The 19229-nt window shown below is 54.9% G+C and overlaps 6 protein-coding genes and 1 non-coding gene across 7 annotated transcripts; all 7 read left to right on the top strand.

Moving 5' to 3' along the window:
• Window positions 1-448: 448 nt before the first annotated feature.
• Window positions 449-5105, top strand: SCHCODRAFT_02601797 (uncharacterized protein; the record flags this gene model as incomplete). Its single annotated transcript, XM_003028766.1, has 23 exons — window positions 449-480; window positions 541-608; window positions 759-891; window positions 974-1035; window positions 1115-1286; window positions 1340-1347; window positions 1400-1528; window positions 1581-1596; window positions 1647-1689; window positions 1747-1755; window positions 1848-2110; window positions 2561-2583; window positions 2736-2897; window positions 3396-3589; window positions 3643-3798; window positions 3853-3931; window positions 3980-4014; window positions 4065-4138; window positions 4197-4216; window positions 4265-4371; window positions 4417-4457; window positions 4514-4813; window positions 4931-5105. The coding sequence occupies 23 exons, from the start codon at window positions 449-451 to the stop codon at window positions 5103-5105; spliced, it is 2301 nt and encodes a 766-aa protein (XP_003028812.1).
• Window positions 2352-2430, top strand: SCHCODRAFT_t211. The gene has a single exon. It is a non-coding gene; the product is annotated as a tRNA-Arg (tRNA).
• Window positions 5106-5611: 506 nt separating the features above from the next.
• Window positions 5612-6516, top strand: SCHCODRAFT_01192011 (uncharacterized protein; the record flags this gene model as incomplete). The annotated part of the gene is made up of 7 exons (XM_003028767.2): window positions 5612-5773; window positions 5825-5980; window positions 6043-6121; window positions 6170-6204; window positions 6259-6332; window positions 6387-6406; window positions 6467-6516. 7 exons carry the CDS (start codon window positions 5612-5614, stop codon window positions 6514-6516), a joined length of 576 nt encoding a protein of 191 aa, XP_003028813.1.
• Window positions 6496-7168, top strand: SCHCODRAFT_02635830 (uncharacterized protein). The gene is made up of 3 exons (XM_003028768.3): window positions 6496-6549; window positions 6607-6647; window positions 6702-7168. Exons 1-3 carry the CDS (start codon window positions 6547-6549, stop codon window positions 6931-6933), a joined length of 276 nt encoding a protein of 91 aa, XP_003028814.1. The 5' UTR covers window positions 6496-6546; the 3' UTR covers window positions 6934-7168.
• A 386-nt stretch (window positions 7169-7554) lies between these two features.
• Window positions 7555-9540, top strand: SCHCODRAFT_02512519 (uncharacterized protein; the record flags this gene model as incomplete). The annotated part of the gene is made up of 11 exons (XM_003028769.2): window positions 7555-7694; window positions 7755-7859; window positions 7997-8282; window positions 8337-8492; window positions 8549-8627; window positions 8676-8710; window positions 8765-8838; window positions 8893-8912; window positions 8967-9037; window positions 9098-9138; window positions 9198-9540. The coding sequence occupies 11 exons, from the start codon at window positions 7555-7557 to the stop codon at window positions 9538-9540; spliced, it is 1350 nt and encodes a 449-aa protein (XP_003028815.1).
• Window positions 9541-11069: 1529 nt separating this feature from the next.
• On the top strand, window positions 11070-12334 carry SCHCODRAFT_0112385 (uncharacterized protein; the record flags this gene model as incomplete). Its single annotated transcript, XM_003028770.2, has 8 exons — window positions 11070-11105; window positions 11262-11274; window positions 11332-11429; window positions 11485-11579; window positions 11655-11876; window positions 11933-11975; window positions 12031-12134; window positions 12190-12334. The coding sequence occupies 8 exons, from the start codon at window positions 11070-11072 to the stop codon at window positions 12332-12334; spliced, it is 756 nt and encodes a 251-aa protein (XP_003028816.1).
• A 1130-nt stretch (window positions 12335-13464) lies between these two features.
• SCHCODRAFT_02601795 (uncharacterized protein) lies at window positions 13465-19223 on the top strand (the record flags this gene model as incomplete). Its single annotated transcript, XM_003028771.1, has 26 exons — window positions 13465-13506; window positions 13664-13676; window positions 13730-13827; window positions 13879-13894; window positions 14069-14194; window positions 14331-14359; window positions 14467-14504; window positions 14553-14821; window positions 14988-15202; window positions 15438-15440; window positions 15656-15680; window positions 15876-15911; window positions 15966-16161; window positions 16768-16832; window positions 16883-17114; window positions 17187-17238; window positions 17506-17718; window positions 17773-17928; window positions 18001-18079; window positions 18129-18163; window positions 18244-18317; window positions 18375-18394; window positions 18447-18517; window positions 18574-18614; window positions 18667-19029; window positions 19202-19223. The coding sequence occupies 26 exons, from the start codon at window positions 13465-13467 to the stop codon at window positions 19221-19223; spliced, it is 2529 nt and encodes an 842-aa protein (XP_003028817.1).
• Between the last annotated feature and the right edge of the window lie 6 nt (window positions 19224-19229).

Genomic DNA, 19229 nt, shown 5'->3' with positions numbered 1-19229 from the left:
CACGAGGACCTTACTTATATCGAGCAATAAACGGATTTGGATCTTGCACGATTGGGCTCGCCCTACAGTGGAGTATCATGACAGCTACTTACTAGATACCTTGCTGGGCCGCCTGTCGTTGTGCAACTAACTGGACCGTGACAGTGAGAGTCAAGGCGCAACCCGCTTCCGGCCCATCCCCTCGCGTGGATGTATGATCGTCCCACGCGCCGCCCCATCACATCAGTCCTCCGCTTGTTCCCCGTTACGCCGTCTGAAGGCAGATCCTTGTCAACACCTGCTTCTCCTGATGAGCCGCGCAAATATGCGGAGCCATCGTCGAGGACTCTGATGCCCACGGCGGGCGCAGGTGGTTCGACGGCGGACACGACTTGTCCTCTTCCCCGACGTCCTTTTCGCAGGGTGTCCATCGCCCGACGACACCCTGACGAACCTCGAGCAGGGTCACATGCATGACGAGCGCTTAATCGCAGACTCTGCGTAAGTAAGTGATCTACAGCAAGGTTCAGCACTGTCTGATCGCTATGCGACCTATTTCAGCTTTCTGGCCGATGTTTGCCACCTACTCGGCGTCACAGTCCTCTTTTACGACCACGCTATCACATTTGGTGCGTGTCTTTCTTTTGCTGAGCCACCTCTGCCTTCTCACGCGTGCATTTTCCCGCTCACTGCTTTCCCTTCGTCGTCTCTTGTCCGATGCCTACCACCTCGTCTCCTCATTCCACCAATGAGCGTCGTTGCTGACCTTCGCACCTCAGTGCCCGAGATCACTCGCATTTGGTGTCGTCCCAAGACCCGCGGCTCGTACCTCTTTCTCCTCAATAGGTACTTCGGCTTCTTCGGCGGAGTCACCGTCACAGTGCTCAACTTCTGCGCGATGCCGAGGGAGACGTGAGTAGGTTTGTGCTCAGAGCGTGCCTGCATGCTGACGGGTTCCTCGTCACTTCTTGTCATCCACCAACGACGACTGCAGATGTCAGTCCGTCAACCTCTTCCGCGAGATATACATCGTCGTGACGCAGATTATCGTGAGCAGTAAGTGACTTTGTCTTCTTCGCGGCCACTCCACGCATCCCATCCCAACGAGGCGCATCAATGCTCACACCGTTCTCAGTGCTCATGCTCATTCGAGTCTACGCTGTCTTTTCCCGCGATCGCCGGATACTCGTGGGCTTGCTTTCCTATGCAGCCGTCGGCGTGGCGTTGGCGGGATGGGCCCTTTTCGGGCAGACCTCCACGGCTGAACCTGCTGTCGTCAAGTGCTTGGTGTATACGCCGGAAGCAGAGTACGTCTCTTTCGCTAATAATGCCGCGCCAATTTCGAGCTGATCATCCACAGCGCTTATCGTATGTCCGTCATCAGTCGGTCTCGATACTCTTTTACCGTCTCAATTCGAAGGTCTCTCCGTCATCTGGCTCACCATGCTCGCCTACGATCTCATCGTCTTCGTGCTAACGGCAGGGAAGACGGCGCGCGCGGTCCGACAGCCAAGAGCGCCGCCCTTGATTTCAATCCTTCTGCGAGACGGTATGCCTTCGAGTTTGTCTCCCAATATTCCTTCCGCTCATCACTGCTCCAGGCGCGCTGTACTTTGGGTACGTTGACCGGCCCTCCTCTATGCTGCTCTCGCTGAGGCGATTCATAGCGTCCTCTTGATATCGAATGTGGCAAATGTGTTGACATACTACGTGCGTCGCCTCGAATTGATCATCCTCGCCATCCTTCCGCTGACCAAACCATCGCAGATGGCTGGCGTGCGTACCTCCTTCTGCCCTCGCTTCTCTTACTACCACCAATCCAGTCTTGCCGCGCACGCGAGAGCACACGATGCTGACCTCCTCTCCAGCCCTACCTCAAAGGCACGCTCGCGACCGCCGTCAGCAGCCTCTCCATCACGCTCCTCTCGCGCATGATGCTCAACCTGCATGGAGAGGCGGTGGTTGGTATATTCAGCACCGTCGACGAGATGACGCGGTTTACGACGGTGGCGTGGACGGCGGGCGTGGCGACGAGCAGGATGGACCCGTATGGGACGACTGGGATGGGCATCGATGGGGTGGGCTCGCTCTGGGAAGGAAGCTTGCGGAACGAGGATCCTATGGATCCCCGGTGAGACTGTAGGTGAGGCTCAACAAGTCGGCGACGGTCTGAAACCTGATCACCCATTAGCTGATAGATGGCAACTCATGTATCTCTATCGCGCGGGAAGCGACTTTGCGTCTCATTGCTCATCTACCACCCACCCTTCGTCATGGCATCTCAGAACTCGACTCCGCGCCCTCTGTCGTGTTTCGCTATCAGCTTGTCGCGCATGCAATCATGGCATGTGCGCGCAGAGGTGACTTGCATCGGCCGCCTGGCGTAATGGCAACGCGTCTGACTACGATTTGGTAATCAGGAGATTGCAGGTTCGACCCCTGCGGTGGTCAATTAGCCGCTTCCGCTTTTTCATCTTTCTTCGCCCGCCCTCGCATTTTTGGCTCATTCATGGCATCCGTCAATGAATGCTCTCTTCTCCTGGGTCACGATGCGCTCCTCAGCGGCTATACGCTGCAACAGTTTTACCCATCGGCAAACTCCGGGTGAGCTGGCTTTCTGACACGAACTCTCATCGGTTGGTTGACGCTAGGGGTTTCTCGTCGATTCGCGCCCGCGCTTTCGTCGAGCGAAGGATTCGTTGACTTGTAAATGGTCCTACCTTTACGTGCTCGTCGACCGGCTAACCATTATTGAGGGGCTCTCACCGTCACCGACGTGCGCACCGACGGGCTCGGAGGCAACGCCTTTCTATGGACCGTGCTCCACAACCTATGCAGCGCGTACTCAACGGCTATGGGCGAAAGATTCTCCCCGCTATACGATGCTCTCCCGAACGTTATGTTTTTCCTCAAGCACGGTATTCTCCCGCTCCGCTGAAGATCTAGAGAGTGCTGACGAGCTTGAACGACATCGAGGGCTTTTCTGCTGATGAAGAGGCCGCGCTCTACTTCGCGCGCTGGACTTATCGGTGAGCGTGATTTCCGCCTGTCCCTCGCTCACTACAGCGGTGCTCACCCAAAGCGACCGGTATTACGAGTTCATCTCCCTGCATACGGTCCACGGAGGGGCAACGCTCACCGACGTCTGTGTCCTGTCTTCCACCCCTACCTGAACTCCTCGAGCAGGTGAGTCGGGTCTATCATCTCTGCCAGCTATACAAACTCATTCGGTATTGGCGCCGCCAGGTCTCGCACACTTCATTAATTTGCACCGCTTGAGTGTATCCCGACTGGGCTATAACGTGCAAGGTCTTGCTCCGAAACTGGCATACTGTTGTGGTTCTCGATCCGCGCCTCCCCAATCTCCTCGGCAGCGTCGCCAACCTCGGTGCGAAACGAGAAGACGATGCCCGTAGGCTTATCGGCGCAGATGAAGCTCGCGGGACTGGCCGTTCAGTCGATGTTGATGGGAATCTTTGCCACCCTCGTCGTAGCCATGATCTATCTGCTATCTCGTCGCCCGACCCCTCAGACTGCACGGCGTACGAACCAGCATGCTCGACGCTGGCTTATTCTAGGCATGAGTATCCTGTCCATGGCAGCCCTTGGGGTGAGTATTCATGGATGATCGTCGCATATGTTACGCTGATCCGCCGTATGCAGCAATGGATGTGTATTGTCATCCGCAGCTTCAAGGCTTTCGTATTTTGGAAAGGCGGGACGCACGCATCGTGGTTTTACTACTCGAATACAGGAGCGAGCGAGGTGACGAGGTCTGCCTTTCACAGTGCGACCATCGTGGTCGCTGATCTGTTCGTGGTGAGTCCCACGCACTACTGTACGTATTTCCGGCCCACTTATCCAAGCGCATAGATATTGAGACTCTGGGTTGTCTATGAATACAGAAAGAGGGTCATTGTCGCGCCTTCCCTCTCCTCGGCGGGGCTGCTAGGTAAGTCGCGCGCCATCTGGTTAGGTCCAATTTCGTCATTCTGCGTAGTCTCGGCTGTGGGAACGGCATACGCTTATGCCAAAGTGAGTCCGTCCTTTGCTTCTCCTCGTCCCTGACTAAAATCACCTTCCAGTATGATGAAAAGAGGCCCCAAACGCTCCAGATCCTTCACATTTGGAAGATGATTCACAATATCTTGACGATCAGGTTAGGTCTCTTCTGTCTGGCTTTGTTCGCTCTTGGCTGATGTCCTGACCATTGACAGTACAAATATCTACTGCACGGGTAAGACAGCGCTCTTCGCTTGAACTAGGCCTCTCTTACTAAAAGCAGGAATGATAATCTGGCGTATCGGACGCGCACACCGCAGGACATCGGAGTTCTCCTTCGGTATATCCATCATGGCGAGTGCTTTTTTCGTTGAGCGGCCATGCTCCCTTGTAATTGCTGCCTATGTCCGATGCCGTACTAACATCATTGAACAGTCTGCCGTCACTCTCATGGCTGAGAGCGCTGCTCTCTACACGTACGCGGATTTCTCGAACTCCAGATGTGCCGTTGCTGAAGCCACGCCACCCTCAGCTCTGTTGTCCTCGCTTACCAAGTTTCCTACGGCATGAACCACGTATCAGGCTACATCATTCAAGACTGTATACCACCGTCCGCCGCACTCGCTGCCGTGCTCGTCCACGCGCGCGCAATACTGACAAGGCGATACGAGGAGGCGTCTGAGGACGTGTGGAGCAGTGAAGTGACCGAGCCGAATCAGATTGAAGTCAGGGAAAGGAGAGCGGCGTGGGGTGAGGATCTTGACATCTATGGCAATCTTTCAGTGCAGAATCAGGCCGAGTGCTCGTCCAGTGGCGAGTCGGTTTTGGAGACGTAGGTGGCGTACCTCGGGGTGCATGTACGCGATAATTCTGTAATGATCCATGCTGCGTTGTTCGGATTCTATACACCTTCGCGATCCGCGATATGTTCTCTTGAATGTCAGCGCAGGCCCACAGGAGAGTCGACCAAGGTTACGAAGTCGGACATCGGCACTTGCCGAGTGGCTTCCGGAACTAGGTCGATCCGCCGCGCGGCTTGTCCTCCACCACCATGTCGTCTGGCGCTTGTCTCCATCTCCCTATATACGAACCTGCTTGTCTCTGGCATCACTTCAAACGCATAAGATGCCCCTCGCAGACTGACAAGTAGAAGCGGAGTAGTCAGCACCGCGATCCCGCGAGCTTGCCGTGTATATCAGGCCTGAAGAACTGTTGCAATGAGGCAGACGGGTCTCCCGCCCTATACTTGACCTACGAATCTCATATCCGAAGCTTATGTGCGTCGCTCTTGACCTCTCGTGACTACCCGCCCCACGAATGTGTGCCCTTACAAAGTACAAACAAAATCTTAGGCCGTGTACTAGTCTCGACGACGGCTAAGCGCCGGTCAGTTATGCGTGTCCATACAGTCGAGATCAATGGGATGCTACGATTTCGGAGGGTGGTTCCGAATATCCACACTGAGCTTCAACTGCTGGGATACGTTCCTCGCCTTTTCTGCATAAAACCCGTTTCTAACGCTTCAGAAGTGCGCTCACCAGCAAGTATCCCCAATGATCGATCTTTTTCTCCAATGGTCGGCTTGCCGTGCTCGACGACCACTGACTCGCACGAAGGATTGCAAGCGCAGATGAAGCTCGCCGGACTTGCAGTCCAGTCCGTTCTCCTTGGGCTATATGCATCGCTCGTCGTCGCCATGAGCTATCTCCTCCTTAACGCCAAGGGGGCGGAGCGGAGGAAGAATCGTGCGCTTCTTGCAGGCCTTGTATTGCTTTCCGCCATGATCACTGGGGTGAGTGACTGAACCCTCGCCACGCCGACCCGCGATACTGACGGTTCTTAGTACTGGATCTGCATCGTCATACGCGCCTTTGAGGCCTTTGTAATCTGGCGTGGCGGACTACAGGCATCCGTGTTCTATGAAGACTCGACGGGCCCAAGCAGCGTCGCAAGGGAGGCGTTCCACAAGGCGACGATCATCGTCTCGGACGCATTCGTTGTAAGTGCCATGACTTTGCGAGGATTATGAGATCGATGGCTCATTCGGCTTGCACGACGCAGATTTCTCGTCTTCATGCTGTTTGGAATCGCTCCAAAATTATCGCCGCAGGCCCTGTACTCTCTCTCATTGGAACAATCGGTACGCACGCGCGCAGGCGCTTGCTTCCCGCCGGCTCAATTTTCCTAGTGTCCTCCATCGGGGCGACATACGCTTTTGGTGCGGTGAGTATCCTGATTTCCCTGGACGTCGGGTCTGCCACTAAACTTCTTTGGTAGTACGACACATCGAACCCTTCCTCCGTCGCGGCACTTTCCCAATGGCACATCGCCCAGACTTCCTTCACGCTGAGGTGCAGTCTTCAATGTAAGACGTCTCTTCTATTCTGATGCCCTTTCGCCCTCAGCATCAACATCTACTGTACATGTGCGCCGCGTCAAGCCCGACGATCTGGTCGAACCCAATTGACCAATTTCTCGCCCATAGCCCTGACCTTCTGGCGCATCTGGCGTACGCATCGCGAGACGGCCAAGTAGACCACGGGATCTAGAGCTGGCTCGTCAATCATGGTGCGCTGGTCGGCTAAGACCACCGCCAACCATATGCTGACGCTGTGAATCGTGTAGTCCGTCGCTCTCCTTATGATCGAGAGCGCTTCTTGCTATACGTGAGTTCCATTTCCATCGAGTATCCGGCTCATCTCACTCGATCCTAACCACAGGGCGATCGTCGTTATCTCGCAAATCACCTACGCCACCGGTCACGTCTCGAACTACTTCTTTACTGACTGCATCCCTTCCGTGTCCGCGCTCGCCGCAGTCCTTGTGCACGCACGTGCAGTACTCGGTAAGGTCGTGAAGATCGACTCGGTGGCGGGGCATCGGAGTCCGCGAGCGCGAATGAACGCAGGGTTGGCATGGAATCGTGCGCTCGAGACTGATGGTGCGGGTTGAGCGGAGCGCGCCGGTCGTCTGCGAACGAGTTTGACGCCGTCCTTGGCCTCGTTCGAAGTGGGGGAGGGATTAGCACAGTCGACGACTGCTGTCTGATCAGCACCCCTCCTAATCGCACCACATATTTTAATTGTGTCTTGTCAAATCACACAACGAAGCTCGATCGTGGCGGCCGAGGCACTCAGCATCTATAAAGGCAACTCACAAGCTCACGAGAAGGTGCAGGAACATATCAAGGATCGGATCAGAGAGCAGAGCTTGTGGTAGCAGGGAAGAGGTGGTGGCAAGCAAGCTGGCTTTCAAGTCTCGCCGCGACGACGCCACAATTACCCAAAACGAGTCGAGCCAATCTCTGAAGCGACTTGACCTTCGACCACGATGTACTCACGAGCGTTCGAGGGATGCCTCCTCCGTGCATTGTCCAGGTCCCTGTTCTCCACTTACAGCAGGCGCGTCACCGGGCCTAAGCTTCCCTCAATTCCCACTATCCGCGACGTGCGTGCCGACGGGCTCGGATTCACTGCCTTCGTCTCGCTCGCGTTCCATTAGTCCCTGGCCTGGTTTCATTGCATGCTAATGACTCGAACGCTTCGATTGCGACTCTGCACTAGGCTTCGCAAGATGCAGCCCGCGTTACCACACATCGCTCACTACACACGCTTCGGCGATAACGTCATGAAAGACGTCGAACAGCTTGTCCCTTTCAAGTTCTCGTCAGTGCCTCTTCGCCATAAGCGCCACGAATCGAACTCCACAACTCTGTGAGCTCGCCCTGGTCGGCGATCGTGGTCTACCTCTTTGTGCTCTCACTATATCGGTAGCCGTCCAGTCCCGAAAGTATCACGCGTACATATGAAGTTCGAAGAGATGGTTCTCACAGAGCTCAGGGTCCTGCTCAATGCCACCTACATCAACTCCTCCTGCAGGTGAGTCGGCTTGTTATTCTGCCATCGGGCTATGCAGGCTGATTCGGTATTGAAGCCGCGGGATCCCACATCTTCATTAATATCTACCGCTCGAGTGTATCTACGACTATGTTATAACACGCTGGTACTCGCTGCAGACACGTCGTCCCCCCGTGCTCTTCGACCTTCGCTTCTGGGGCCTCTTCGTCTACGACAGCGTCGAAGCACAACTGGACAGCGATGCCCTCCCGATTCACGGCAGAGATGAAGCTCGCGGGACTGGCCGTGCAATCCGTCCTGATGGGGCTCTATATCACGCTCGTCGTGGCCATGGTCTACCTCCTATCCTGCAACCCAACTTCCAGTACCAAGCGAGCGGCGAATCGACGAGCTCAGCGCCTGCTTATCATAGGCATGGTCGTTCTCTCCACCGCGGCCCTAGGTGTGAGTGAATCTCATTCCTCGTCGTTTTTTGAGGCTTACGAAGCACCTATTTAGCAATGGATTTGCCTCCTCATCCGGGCCTTCAAAGCTTTTATATTCTGGCAAGGCGGCACCCGTCCTTACTGGTTTTACTTCCTGGATACGGGCTCGAGCGAGGTGACAAGGTCCGCCTTCCATAGCGCGACCATCATAACCGCAGATCTGTTCGTAGTGAGTGTTGGCAACGATTATGCCTGAGGTTCGGTATCGTTAACGCCTTCCGACAGATATCGCGACTTTGGGTCGTTTGGAACTACAGAAAGAGAGTCACCATCGCGCCAGCCCTCTCCTTGTTTGGACTTTGCGGTAAGCTGCGCCGCTACTACTCAGGATTCACCTCATCGCCAACCTCAGTGTCGGGCGCAGGGACAGCGTATGCGTACGCCGCGGTGAGTTTGACCACTCTTCGCTTGGCGTAAAGTCGACTTACCTGTAGCTGCTAGTACGATACATCAGTACCCGCCACGCATAGGGTCCTTCACCTTTGGAAAATGGCGCATATGGTCCTGACAATAGGGTACGGCCATTCCTTGACTAATGGAGTACTCGCTGATGCCCTCGCCACACGCAGTACCAACTTGTATTGTACAGGTGCGCATCCCAGTATGCCTACCCCTGCCTAGTCGCTTACACTCGCTCCCGCAGGGATGATAATCTGGCGCATAGCTCGCTTACATCGACGGACAGCGGACTTCGCCCTCAGCAGATCCATTGTCGTGAGTGTAGACCCTGATGGATGCGACCCGAATTTGAATTTTGCTGACCTCGTCTACCAGGCCTTCGTTGCCCTGATGGCGGAGAGCGCTGCCGTCTACACGTATGTAAGCCTTCTCAATCTTTCAATCTCGGTCACTGACATCTCGCGCGCTCATTAAGCTCTCTCGTCCTCGCTTGGCAAGTCTCCTACGGCATGAAGAACGCCTCGAGCTACTTGATTCAGGACTGTATACCTCCTACCGCTGCGCTGGCTGCCGTGCTCGTACATGCGCGCGCAATTATCTCCAAAGGATTGGCAGATCAAACAGGAGCTGCGCAGGGCGGCGACTCGCACCTTGCGGAATCGGACTCAGATCGAAAGCGAGGGAGATCAGCGGCTCGCTGTGCGGACATCGTCCGCGGAGGAGGTCGGCCACTGCAAATTCGGGTGGAGCAGTCGTCGCTGTCGCGAATAGATGTCAGGGACTCAATGCCCATGTCTAGGGCGGTCTGTCCGTCATAGCTCTGAGCCGTAGTTCATGCTGCACTACTTTATCATGCTTGCCAGAGGACCATCAGAGGCTCGTAGGTACAAGTCGTTGCCTTGGATCCGAAGTTCAACTTGAATCACCTGACTTGCGGCATTTGCCACAGGAATCGGCTATCACTGTAGATCTTGGACAAAATTCACGGGCGTGCCCTCCTCACGCACAAAATCGCGTGAAGAGTCACGATTTTGTTACGTTTTCGCGTGACGAACCTTGAAAAAGGACGTTTTTTGCGTGAAAGCTCACGCACCTCACGATGACCCCAGACTCACTCGGTGCGTGAGCATCATGCAACGCGAGTCGGCGTGACGAAACGTGGGTCGCGATGTGCGTGAGGGTGTCACCCATGCGTCACTCAAGTGAGTCTCGCTATCTCCGTGCCGAGGCTTGCCGCTGATCTTATCGCCGCACGTGCGTAGCCGCGTCGATTGTCTGTTACCATCCACTCATGCTTTCCGCTGTATTCAAGCTGAAAAAGACACGAGAGGGGCATTCCATCTCAAATACATACACATGTGAGCTTTTTTCGGCGCTCTCTGTACTACACGGCTACACAGGACACCCCCAAGTTCCCGACCGGCAAGTCCCGCTCAGAGATAAGCGGCCTTGATCCGTTGCCGTATGATGAGCGTCACCATCGTGAACCTCGGGGTGCGTGAAGATGGGTGATACGGTGTCACGGTCCTCACGCAATCGTGGGTCTCAACGTGAGTCAGGACTCACGAATTTTGTCCAAGATCTACAACCATAAATCGGCCGACGCGCTCAGTAATTCTCTTCTTGCTTCCGACCATCATGCGTGGTCATTCTCCGCGCTCGTACTACCCCTCCTGAAACCACTCTTGTTTTTATCCCGCGTCAATACGGTCCCTTCAAAGCTCGCCAAGGCGAAGGAGCTATCAGTGCAACGACGGCCAGTCCCGGACTAGTACGACGTTTGGGATCATGCTCTGGCGACTCTTGGGCGGATGATAGCACCTCGCCGGTGCTAGCGTGATGAGACCGAGCACTGTAGCACCGCGTGTTCGACAGTTGCATGCGTGTCTGAAGCTCGGAGGTGACAAGTGCGGATAGGGCGGACCTGCGCCTGTTGTTCTTATAGCCCGGCTCCTGTACCCTTCCTGGCCGGTAGAAATGGCAAGCCAAAGCGGGGGTTATTTTCTTGCAGAAGGGCTGTAAGTCTTGCGGCATCTCTAACGTTATACAACTCTTCTGGGCTTATCGAGATCCGTAGACTCGTCAACGACGCCATTGGGCTTGCGAGCATATGTGCGTACCGCCGCGAAGCGAGATCGTTTGTCCTGACATCCTGAAGCTATTCTGCTATACGACTACGCGATGACGCTGAGTGAGTGGACTTGTTCCTATAGGATCCTGTCTCACGCGGCTCTAAGCGACGGAGATTGAGCACTTATGGTGTCATCCGAAGAGACGCGGCTCGTACATGTTCTTCCTCTTTCGATACTCGACTCTGGCCGCCCTGACAGCGACAGCCTCAATCGACATGTGGGTCCTTAATCCTAGGACTATGCCTACCAAAGTACGTCTTGAGTATTCAGCCTGTCATCCATTCTAACCGCAAGCTCAGCTGTTCGTGAGCCTCGCTGAGTCGCCATTCTAGCGCACCTAACTGCCTACGATCAGGCAATGTCGCGCAGTGAATTACTTCCATCTGCTGTGCACCCCTGCCATACAGATTGCTGTTTCTGGTGCGCTCGTACACTTTAACAGCCCCGCAACAATTGCTAATCTACTGACCGCTATAGCTCTCATGACGCAGCGCGTGTATGCTATCTACGCGAAGAGCAAGCTTATCCTCTGGGGCTTGATAGCCTACCTGGGTCTCGGCGCCATCCTCACCGGCGTGAGTCATGCGCGTCTCCCGCCCGAAAGACTTTCAATCAAGACAGGATTCCCAGTATCTGATGGCGAGGATGAAGGCGCAGGAAGGCAGCGGCACAGGGTTAGATCTCGTAGCTAGCGGAAGCTGCCTGATCTACGTGTCTGCGTATAGGTATGGCCTGACTCTATGCAACGCGACTTTCGACTGATGCATCGCTAGCGCTCGACGTGGGCACTCTCATTATAGTCTTCTGCTTGGTGTTGACGTAGGTGTAGCGCTTTCCTCGGCATGGATTGTGTCAATGGTCTTTGACCTCGTCATCTTCGCATTGACGGCGTACAAGACCTTCGATGCGGTGCGACGTCCGGATATGCCTCTCAGCCACCTTTTGGTTCGGGATGGTTCGTCCCAACGTCCGGCTTATCTTGCGACAACTAACAAGGAGATATCAGCCGCGCTTTACTTTGGGTACGCGTCATGGTCACACTCTCCGGCGATCGGCAACAATTGAGCTGGCGTATCAGAATCATGGTCGTACTGAACGCTGCCGATGTTGCCACATATTATGTGCGTCAGGCTCACTTATGGTCAAAGCTATGAGACGCTTACCTTACTCAGATAGCCGAGGTGCGAGCCGCATTTTTGCTTCACCGGGTCGAACTCAGATCGAGGACTGAGAACGAAGCAGCCATACCTTCGAGGCGTCCTTGGGCCGGTGGTCAATAGGTACGTATATTCTGTCCGATCGTGTCACACCCTGATAGCTGACTACCTTGAGCAGCGTCTCTGTTGCTCTCATCTCGCGGATGATGCTCAATTTGCACACGGAAGCCCATGCGACCCTTGAGCTTCCGTCGCTCCACTTGGACACACTGGCCTTTGTTTCTCAGGAAGCACGAAGCTCGCCTGATGAATATCGACCTTAGGCTCTATAAAGCACAACTTGAGGGCCTTATTCATGGACCGGAAGCGTGAGAGCGACGCGGGAATTCACGAGAAGTATCACATTGTGGGTGTTGGCGAATGCTGTAATTGCGCTCTCAAACTATAGCCTCTTGAGGATCGCACGACAGCTTCCCTGTTAGTTGAATTCATTTTGAGCGGTCTCTGGGAAGAGGTATACGAGCTGTCTTGTTTGCGAGCCACGAGAACTTCGTTGCGGTCAAAGTTGAACATATCACATGACCTTTCGGCATTTGCCGTTTCCCCCGATAGTTTCGGCCCGGCCATCGCGGAGCTGTCCTGCCCTCGACCGTCATGTCGGAAGACTCGTCGCACGCATCAGATGCAAGACAACAGTTCTTCGGATACGTGGCCTGAGATCCTCCGAACGAGTCGATTCGAGCCATGATTGCGAACTCTCGCCGTATGGAAGCGCCGCCTCAAGACATCGAAGCGATATTGCTATTCGTCATACATGCAGGTCGTTCTCTTCTCGTAGCCCAAGTGATATCTCTTGGGGTCCGTCTCTGTGCGGAATAGGCCAGGTACAGTACGGACCAGCCGTTCATGATGGCTATCCCGAACGCGAACAGATGACTCATGAAGCAATCGGCGAAGCAATGAAGACCTGTGCACATAATCGGCGCCGGCGCGAAAAGGACGGAGCTCGAGAGTGGTGGTCTTAAACCTCCGAAGCGTGACGCGCGTCTTGCTGTTCCAGTTCCTTTGCCTCCCGTCCTGATGGGCGACCCGGCGTCGCCGGAAGTTTTATCTCAGGGCCTGTGTGTATACTGATCATCTACTAAAGGTCGAATAGGCTGATAACTTCGCATTTTCTAGCTTCATTTTCAACGCCGTGAACTTTGCCTCCATCTGTAGATCTTCCGCTTCGAGCTGTCCTGCAGGTACTAACGTGCACGTTCATAAAGCCCTACTTGTATATGAATATTCCATCACTCTCGGTGCGCATACGAGCTTCGATAGCGCGGCAGATACTGACCGCGTGTTACTAGAGCTAGAAATCGAGCATTTTTGGCGCCAACGAAGCCGCGGCTTTTTGCTGTTCTTTGCCTGCCGCTACTTAACGTTCATACTCATCCTCGCCTTCGGCGCCATGAGCTTCGCGACCTTCAAGGTCTCCACGACGCTTGATCAGGTACTCGCTACTCTCTGCACCCTTCCTTTAGTTTGACGATGACATTCAGAAGTGAGCCCTTCTCAGCGTTTCGCGCGTCTAATCTCTGACAGCTCCTTCGCCAAGGCAATGCCTTGCTGTGATATACTTCCATCAAATATTCATTGTTGCCATACAGATAGTTGTCGGAGGTACGTGCGACGGATATGCCTACCAATAGCGCCATCTGACTGCCTCGCCGTAGTACTGATGATCAAGCGTGTATATGCGATATACGAGCGCCGTAAATCTGTTCTGTATGGACTTACGACGCTCGTGGCTATTGAAATCGCTATTGCGGCTGTCAGTTCTTTTCCTGTCCTCAGCGAGAAGTTCCGTACTCACACGACGTAGTGGTTTATCTTCGGCCGTGAGCATGAAGATAGCCATGAAGCGCAGGAGGAAGTAGATAGCAAAAGCTGCATATTATACGCCTCGAGGAATAGGTACGAAGGGGCTCGTTCATGGGTCTCCGCTGACTGACGTTCACCAGCGGTCTGTACACAGACGGTCTCTCCCTCGATATCTCTTAACCTATACACAGATCTATCGGTAGTTTGGATAACCGCGATGGCCTTCGACCTCTTGATCTTCGCCTTGACGGCGTACAAGACAGTCTCAGGCGTATGGCAGCGCGGCATGCCGCTTACGCGGCTTCTGATAAGAGATGGTGAGTCATGTAGCTCCTTCAACGGCGAATACCAGTTGAGATCTACTGACAGCCTCGATGTATTTTGGGTATGTGCGGCTCGAAGGGGTGCTGAGATGAGCTCTCAGCGCGTCTTCTCGCAGAATAATGTCCCTAGTCAATGTCGCGAACGTGTTGACCTACTATGTGAGTTCCTGTCCGTCTATGTCGACCGCATATCCTCATGCCTTCCCCCAGACGACATGGGTAAAGCGTCTCATCCAGATCATTGATTGCGCTGACTTGGCGTGTAGGCCTACTTCCGAGGCATGTTCGGGGCGCTTGTCAACAGGTAGGCGTCCTCCCTCACCATCCTACTCTTGTTTGAATTGAGTTCTAGTATCTGTGTCGCCCTTGCATCGCGCATGATGCTCAACCTTCACCATGAAGCGCACTCTACAGCGGATCCATCATCCATCCAGCTTACCACACTAGCCATCGCTTTACCAATATACGATGCGCATGCAGAGGTGGAGAGAATCGAATCCGAATCCCTCGAAGGGGTGCCACGCCGATATCGTGCTTCCGGTAAGGCTCAAGCGGGCGCGAAGACCTCCCAAGCTCTGATCTGGCTTCTTCAGTGTAGCGCTACGGCGGCCAAAGGGTTAGGTGTGCTGGCGACAGTGCAGTAGCATGGCGACGCGCGGTGGGAGCGACGCCATCGATACTCCTTTGTATAACGGGGAAGGAATGCGTACTTGGCAACGAGATTAGGTCACTGCGACTCGAGATGCGCGGAGACATTGTCGCTGAACACGACTGACGACTGAGAAAGGTCTTCCGGTGAGCGCTGGCGGCGTAGTGGGGGTCGACGAGGCGAGCGTTGTTGAGTTGCCGAACCGGCCCTCAAGTCCGGACTTGACTGGTCAGTGCTCCGCGTTGCACTTGCCTACTTCTATCGACAAGGCGCCTTCAGAGCTCACACGTCTTTGCCATACGCCATTCTCCCGCCGTGGCTGCGACACTTATGACGCTTGCCGCCTTCCAACGGTGAGTACCATCTCTTGAAGTCATATCCTGGATACCATGTATTCTACCTGCCGCATTTTGAATCCTCAGCTCCTCCCCACCGTCCATTCTTCATTAATGGAGACGAGTGCAGGTTTGTCCGAACTGTTCGGCCTTGCGTGGTCGCGGTGACTCGGACACGACTCACACTTGTCAATTGTCTCTGGAACCGTTCAGCTACTCCCATACTGTTGCCCAATGTTGATATTCTCTCCAGATCGTGCGCTCTGAGCTGATTCTTCCGCGGCAGACGCTTGAGCGGCGCTAAAAGACACGAGGGAGAAGATCAACCGCGTGATCCCCACGTGACTCTGGCCTGCTTCCGCTCGGTGTTTGCCGATTGTCTCGCAAGACGCGATTGCGACCTTCCTGAGACTGTCCATGGTTACAGACAGCACTGCATCTCGTCTCAATGTCTTGCTCACCTTCCCTTAGAAACAGATCAGGGATAGTGCCCATGGTATAAAGCAGGCGGTCCTTCTAGCGGTCTCGACTACCAGTCAGCGCACCCTCCGCTCTACCCTTCGATCCACTGGGCGTTGATCCCTGCGTCGAGCAGCACATCAAGGCTGAAGTCGACCAACTATCAAATCTCGCACGGGAAAGCGTCAACCACCTTATCAAATGGCTAACACGATGGAATCGGTGGGCATAGTGATCCTCCGCGACGTGGGCTGGGTGATACTTGCTGGTACGTACTCCCAACCAATTTACTTATCTGCGTGTACTGACGAGACTTCGTCAGTGGCTGCGTCCTTCGTACTGACGGCGCTGTACTATCTGACCGGTTGTTGCATTGACCGTCATTACGAGAAGAAGGAGAAGAAGGAGAGAAAGAGACTAGCTCGCTTGGAGAAGCGCTCCAGAGGGGGAGGAAGCTCCGGCTCGAGCAATACCCTAGTCTCGCATCAAGGTGCTCCTCTCACTGTCCCAGCGCCAGCGTACATGGCGGAACAGCGCATTGATCCTATGACTGCAGAGGATTTTCTGCGTATCAAAGCCTGACAATCACTTCACTATTTACTCTGCTTGCGAACATCCACTCCTGATAGCGTCACTGCCACCAGCTGTAATTCGACTACACAACTATGCCAAATTGTACAAGTACCGTGGAACAGCATATTTACGACTTCGGATGAATACCTAAAGCTGCAATCCTTCCGCACAGCCAGGAAAGCCAGCAAGGCCGCCAGATAGCCCCTAGCTTAAGCGTGGGAAGGCTGTCGCGTGCGTACTGAAAACGGGATATTGTGGCGCCTCCAACCGCGTCTCATTCCGAACCATCAACCTAAACTCAGCACGGCCTCGCGCATTGGATTGGATATACAGGCTGCTCCTTACTCTGTTCGATGGAAACTCCAGATACCTGACAACTATGCAATCCGAAGCTTTGAACCTCGGGGTGAGCTAGGATGGACGAGCGCATCTGTCGTCCGAGTCGCGTTGGCAGCCGAACCGAGACATCAGTACTCGCCTGTCTCATCCTCTCGCTCCTTCCCCTCGTTAGCCCCTCATTCAGTCTTTGAGCGCTTGCACTCATACCGCAGTATGGCTACGTCGCAGGAGGTATGGCACAACATCCTCTATTTCCTCCTCGGGATACTTATCTCTGGTGAGTTGAAGTCGCTCTGCCGACCGCCATCTTACTCAAGATTCATCTAGTATCCGTCTACAAGCTAGCAGCTACCTTCGAGGACTCCAAGCTATACCCCTGGAAGGCGTCGGGGCCCATTCTTCCCCTGCACAATGCGAACGCTCACAGCATCGCCCTCGTCCCTTTGATGAGCGGGAATTCCGCTTCCGCGCCATCCTCGTCGGCCATCCCTCCGAGCGAGAAGGCGCCTCCGCCGCGTGGAACCTTTTCCCTGGCGAACTCTTCGAGTACGAGCGATTAGTACAATGTCAGCCTGTTACCTGAAGTCCTCTACGAATGTGACTGCGCAAAACACCTCCTTGACGCTTGCAGTACCCAATTTGTCCTTTTCTTCGCCATCTGTCCGCCGGCGCTCCAGTCACCGGTGCGTCTTTGCCTTCATCTGGGGCATATGTCGTCGCGCCGGGCCGGTCGTGCACAGCCCCATGTCGCCATCTCTCCGCTGATATTCGGTATGGGAACCCGCTCGTGTCTAATGCGTACAGCACTTCAACTGCTTCGGTGGATGCGCCCATCGTCTATAATGCTCGCGACCTCGCCCCAAGACACGCTCGCTAGTCGGCCTCACCCCTAGTCATCACCCCCAGGAACGCCACCATCGATGTCTGGAACGCAAACCGAGTCTTCGCAGCTCTCTGAGGCGCCGATGGGCATGCCGGCGCAAATGAAGCTTGCTGGCCTTGCTATCATGTCGTTTCTTCAGGGAGTCTACTTTGCGCTCGTCCTGGCTATGTTCTATCTTCTTTCTCGCCGCGTCACCCCGATGACGAGGGGGAGGTCAGGAAAGTCCTCAGATCGGCAACTTGTGGCTGGTCTGGTGATCCTGACCGTGGTCGCTACCGGGGTAAGCAAAGAATCGCACTACATACTTTCACGAGATGATTGATTGCGACGACAGCATTGGGTTTGCTTGGTCATCCGCGCCTTCGAGGCCTTCATCTTTTGGGAAGACGGTCAACACGCGGATATTTACTACGCGGAGACGTCGACGGCAGTTACTGTCGCAAGGTCCGCCTTCCATGGTGCGACCGCTGTCGTCGCGGACATGTTCGTTGTGAGTCTGTCCGAGCTTCCTCAAACTCTGCACCCCCTTCATCTCCATCCACGCCACTTACACGCCTCTCAGATAGCTCGGATGTATGTCATCTGGGAATATCGCAAGTGGGTCGTCGTCTTTCCGTCGGTCGCCCTCCTCGGCCAGCTGAGTATGTCGCCAATTACTTCGCGTCCATACCAAAGCTTACGTCTTCTCAGTCTCAGTCTCTGGGCTTGCGCATTCATATTCCGTAGTGAGTTGACCGCATGATAGGGAACGGCGAAAGCCGTGCCTTCAATGCTGCTACTGATGTACTAAACTCGCTCCGCACAGTACGACTCCGCCTTTTACTTCACGCTCGTATCCATGCACCAGTGGAGAGTAGCGGTCTGCGTCTCTACCTTATGGTATGTGTTGGCGATAGATGTATCCTCGCTTGCCCAGAGTGCTCACGTTTTCCTCAGCGTGAACATCTATTGTACAGGTGTGTACGCGTGTCGCTTCGAACTAGAGTCGTCTTTTGACGAGTTTGCCAGTCATGGTAGTCTGGCGCGCGGCACACGTCCGCTACCAGCGAGCCGAGTACGCGTCCAGCCCATCGGTCATGGTACGCACCCTACGATGAATGGCTTAAAGCATCGCTGATCAGACTCCATTGCGTAGTCTGCGGCTATCCTCATCGCCGAGAGCGCGGCCTTCTACACGTACGTCCTCGCCTGCCGCATCGTCTCCTCTCACTCATCTCGCACCCCACAGCTGCTCCGTCCTCATCTCCCAGATCGCCTACACCACCGGGCACATCTCCAACTACTTCTTTACCGACACGGTCCCCTTCGTCGCCGCCCTCTCCGCCGTGCTCGTGCACGCGCGCGCCATCCTCGTGAAGGGCCGCGTCGTCGACGACGGGAAGGAGAGGGTCGTGCACACGCGCGCGGCCGTGACGCCTGCGGGGAGGTGGCGAGGGTGCGATAGCATCAGCGTCGACACTGCAGTCGATGTGGAGGGAGTCGAGGAGAGCGGCCGCTACAGCCCTCTGCAGATCCGCGTCGGGGGACCGCAGGAGCCAACGGCCGAAATCGCGGAGATCTCGCGCGTGCCGAGCGCTCTGACCCGGGGGTGGTGAGCGCCCTGCTCCGGGGGTTGGTCAGCGTACTTTGAGGTTGTTGAGCTCGACGCTCTGGTCTCGTTCCTTTACTCTCATCGTCTCAAAATGTCCACTGTACTCAGCGTTCAATCTTCCCTATAGATTTACCCTACGTCTCACCCCTGTAATATGCTATTCACCTTCTAGTATGCATTCCGGCAACCGATAGATAGAG

The sequence above is a fragment of the Schizophyllum commune genome (assembly GCF_000143185.2).
Source record: "Schizophyllum commune H4-8 unplaced genomic scaffold SCHCOscaffold_10, whole genome shotgun sequence".
Classification (NCBI taxonomy): Eukaryota; Fungi; Basidiomycota; class Agaricomycetes; order Agaricales; family Schizophyllaceae; genus Schizophyllum; species Schizophyllum commune.
This window is presented reverse-complemented; position numbering and strand designations above follow the sequence as displayed.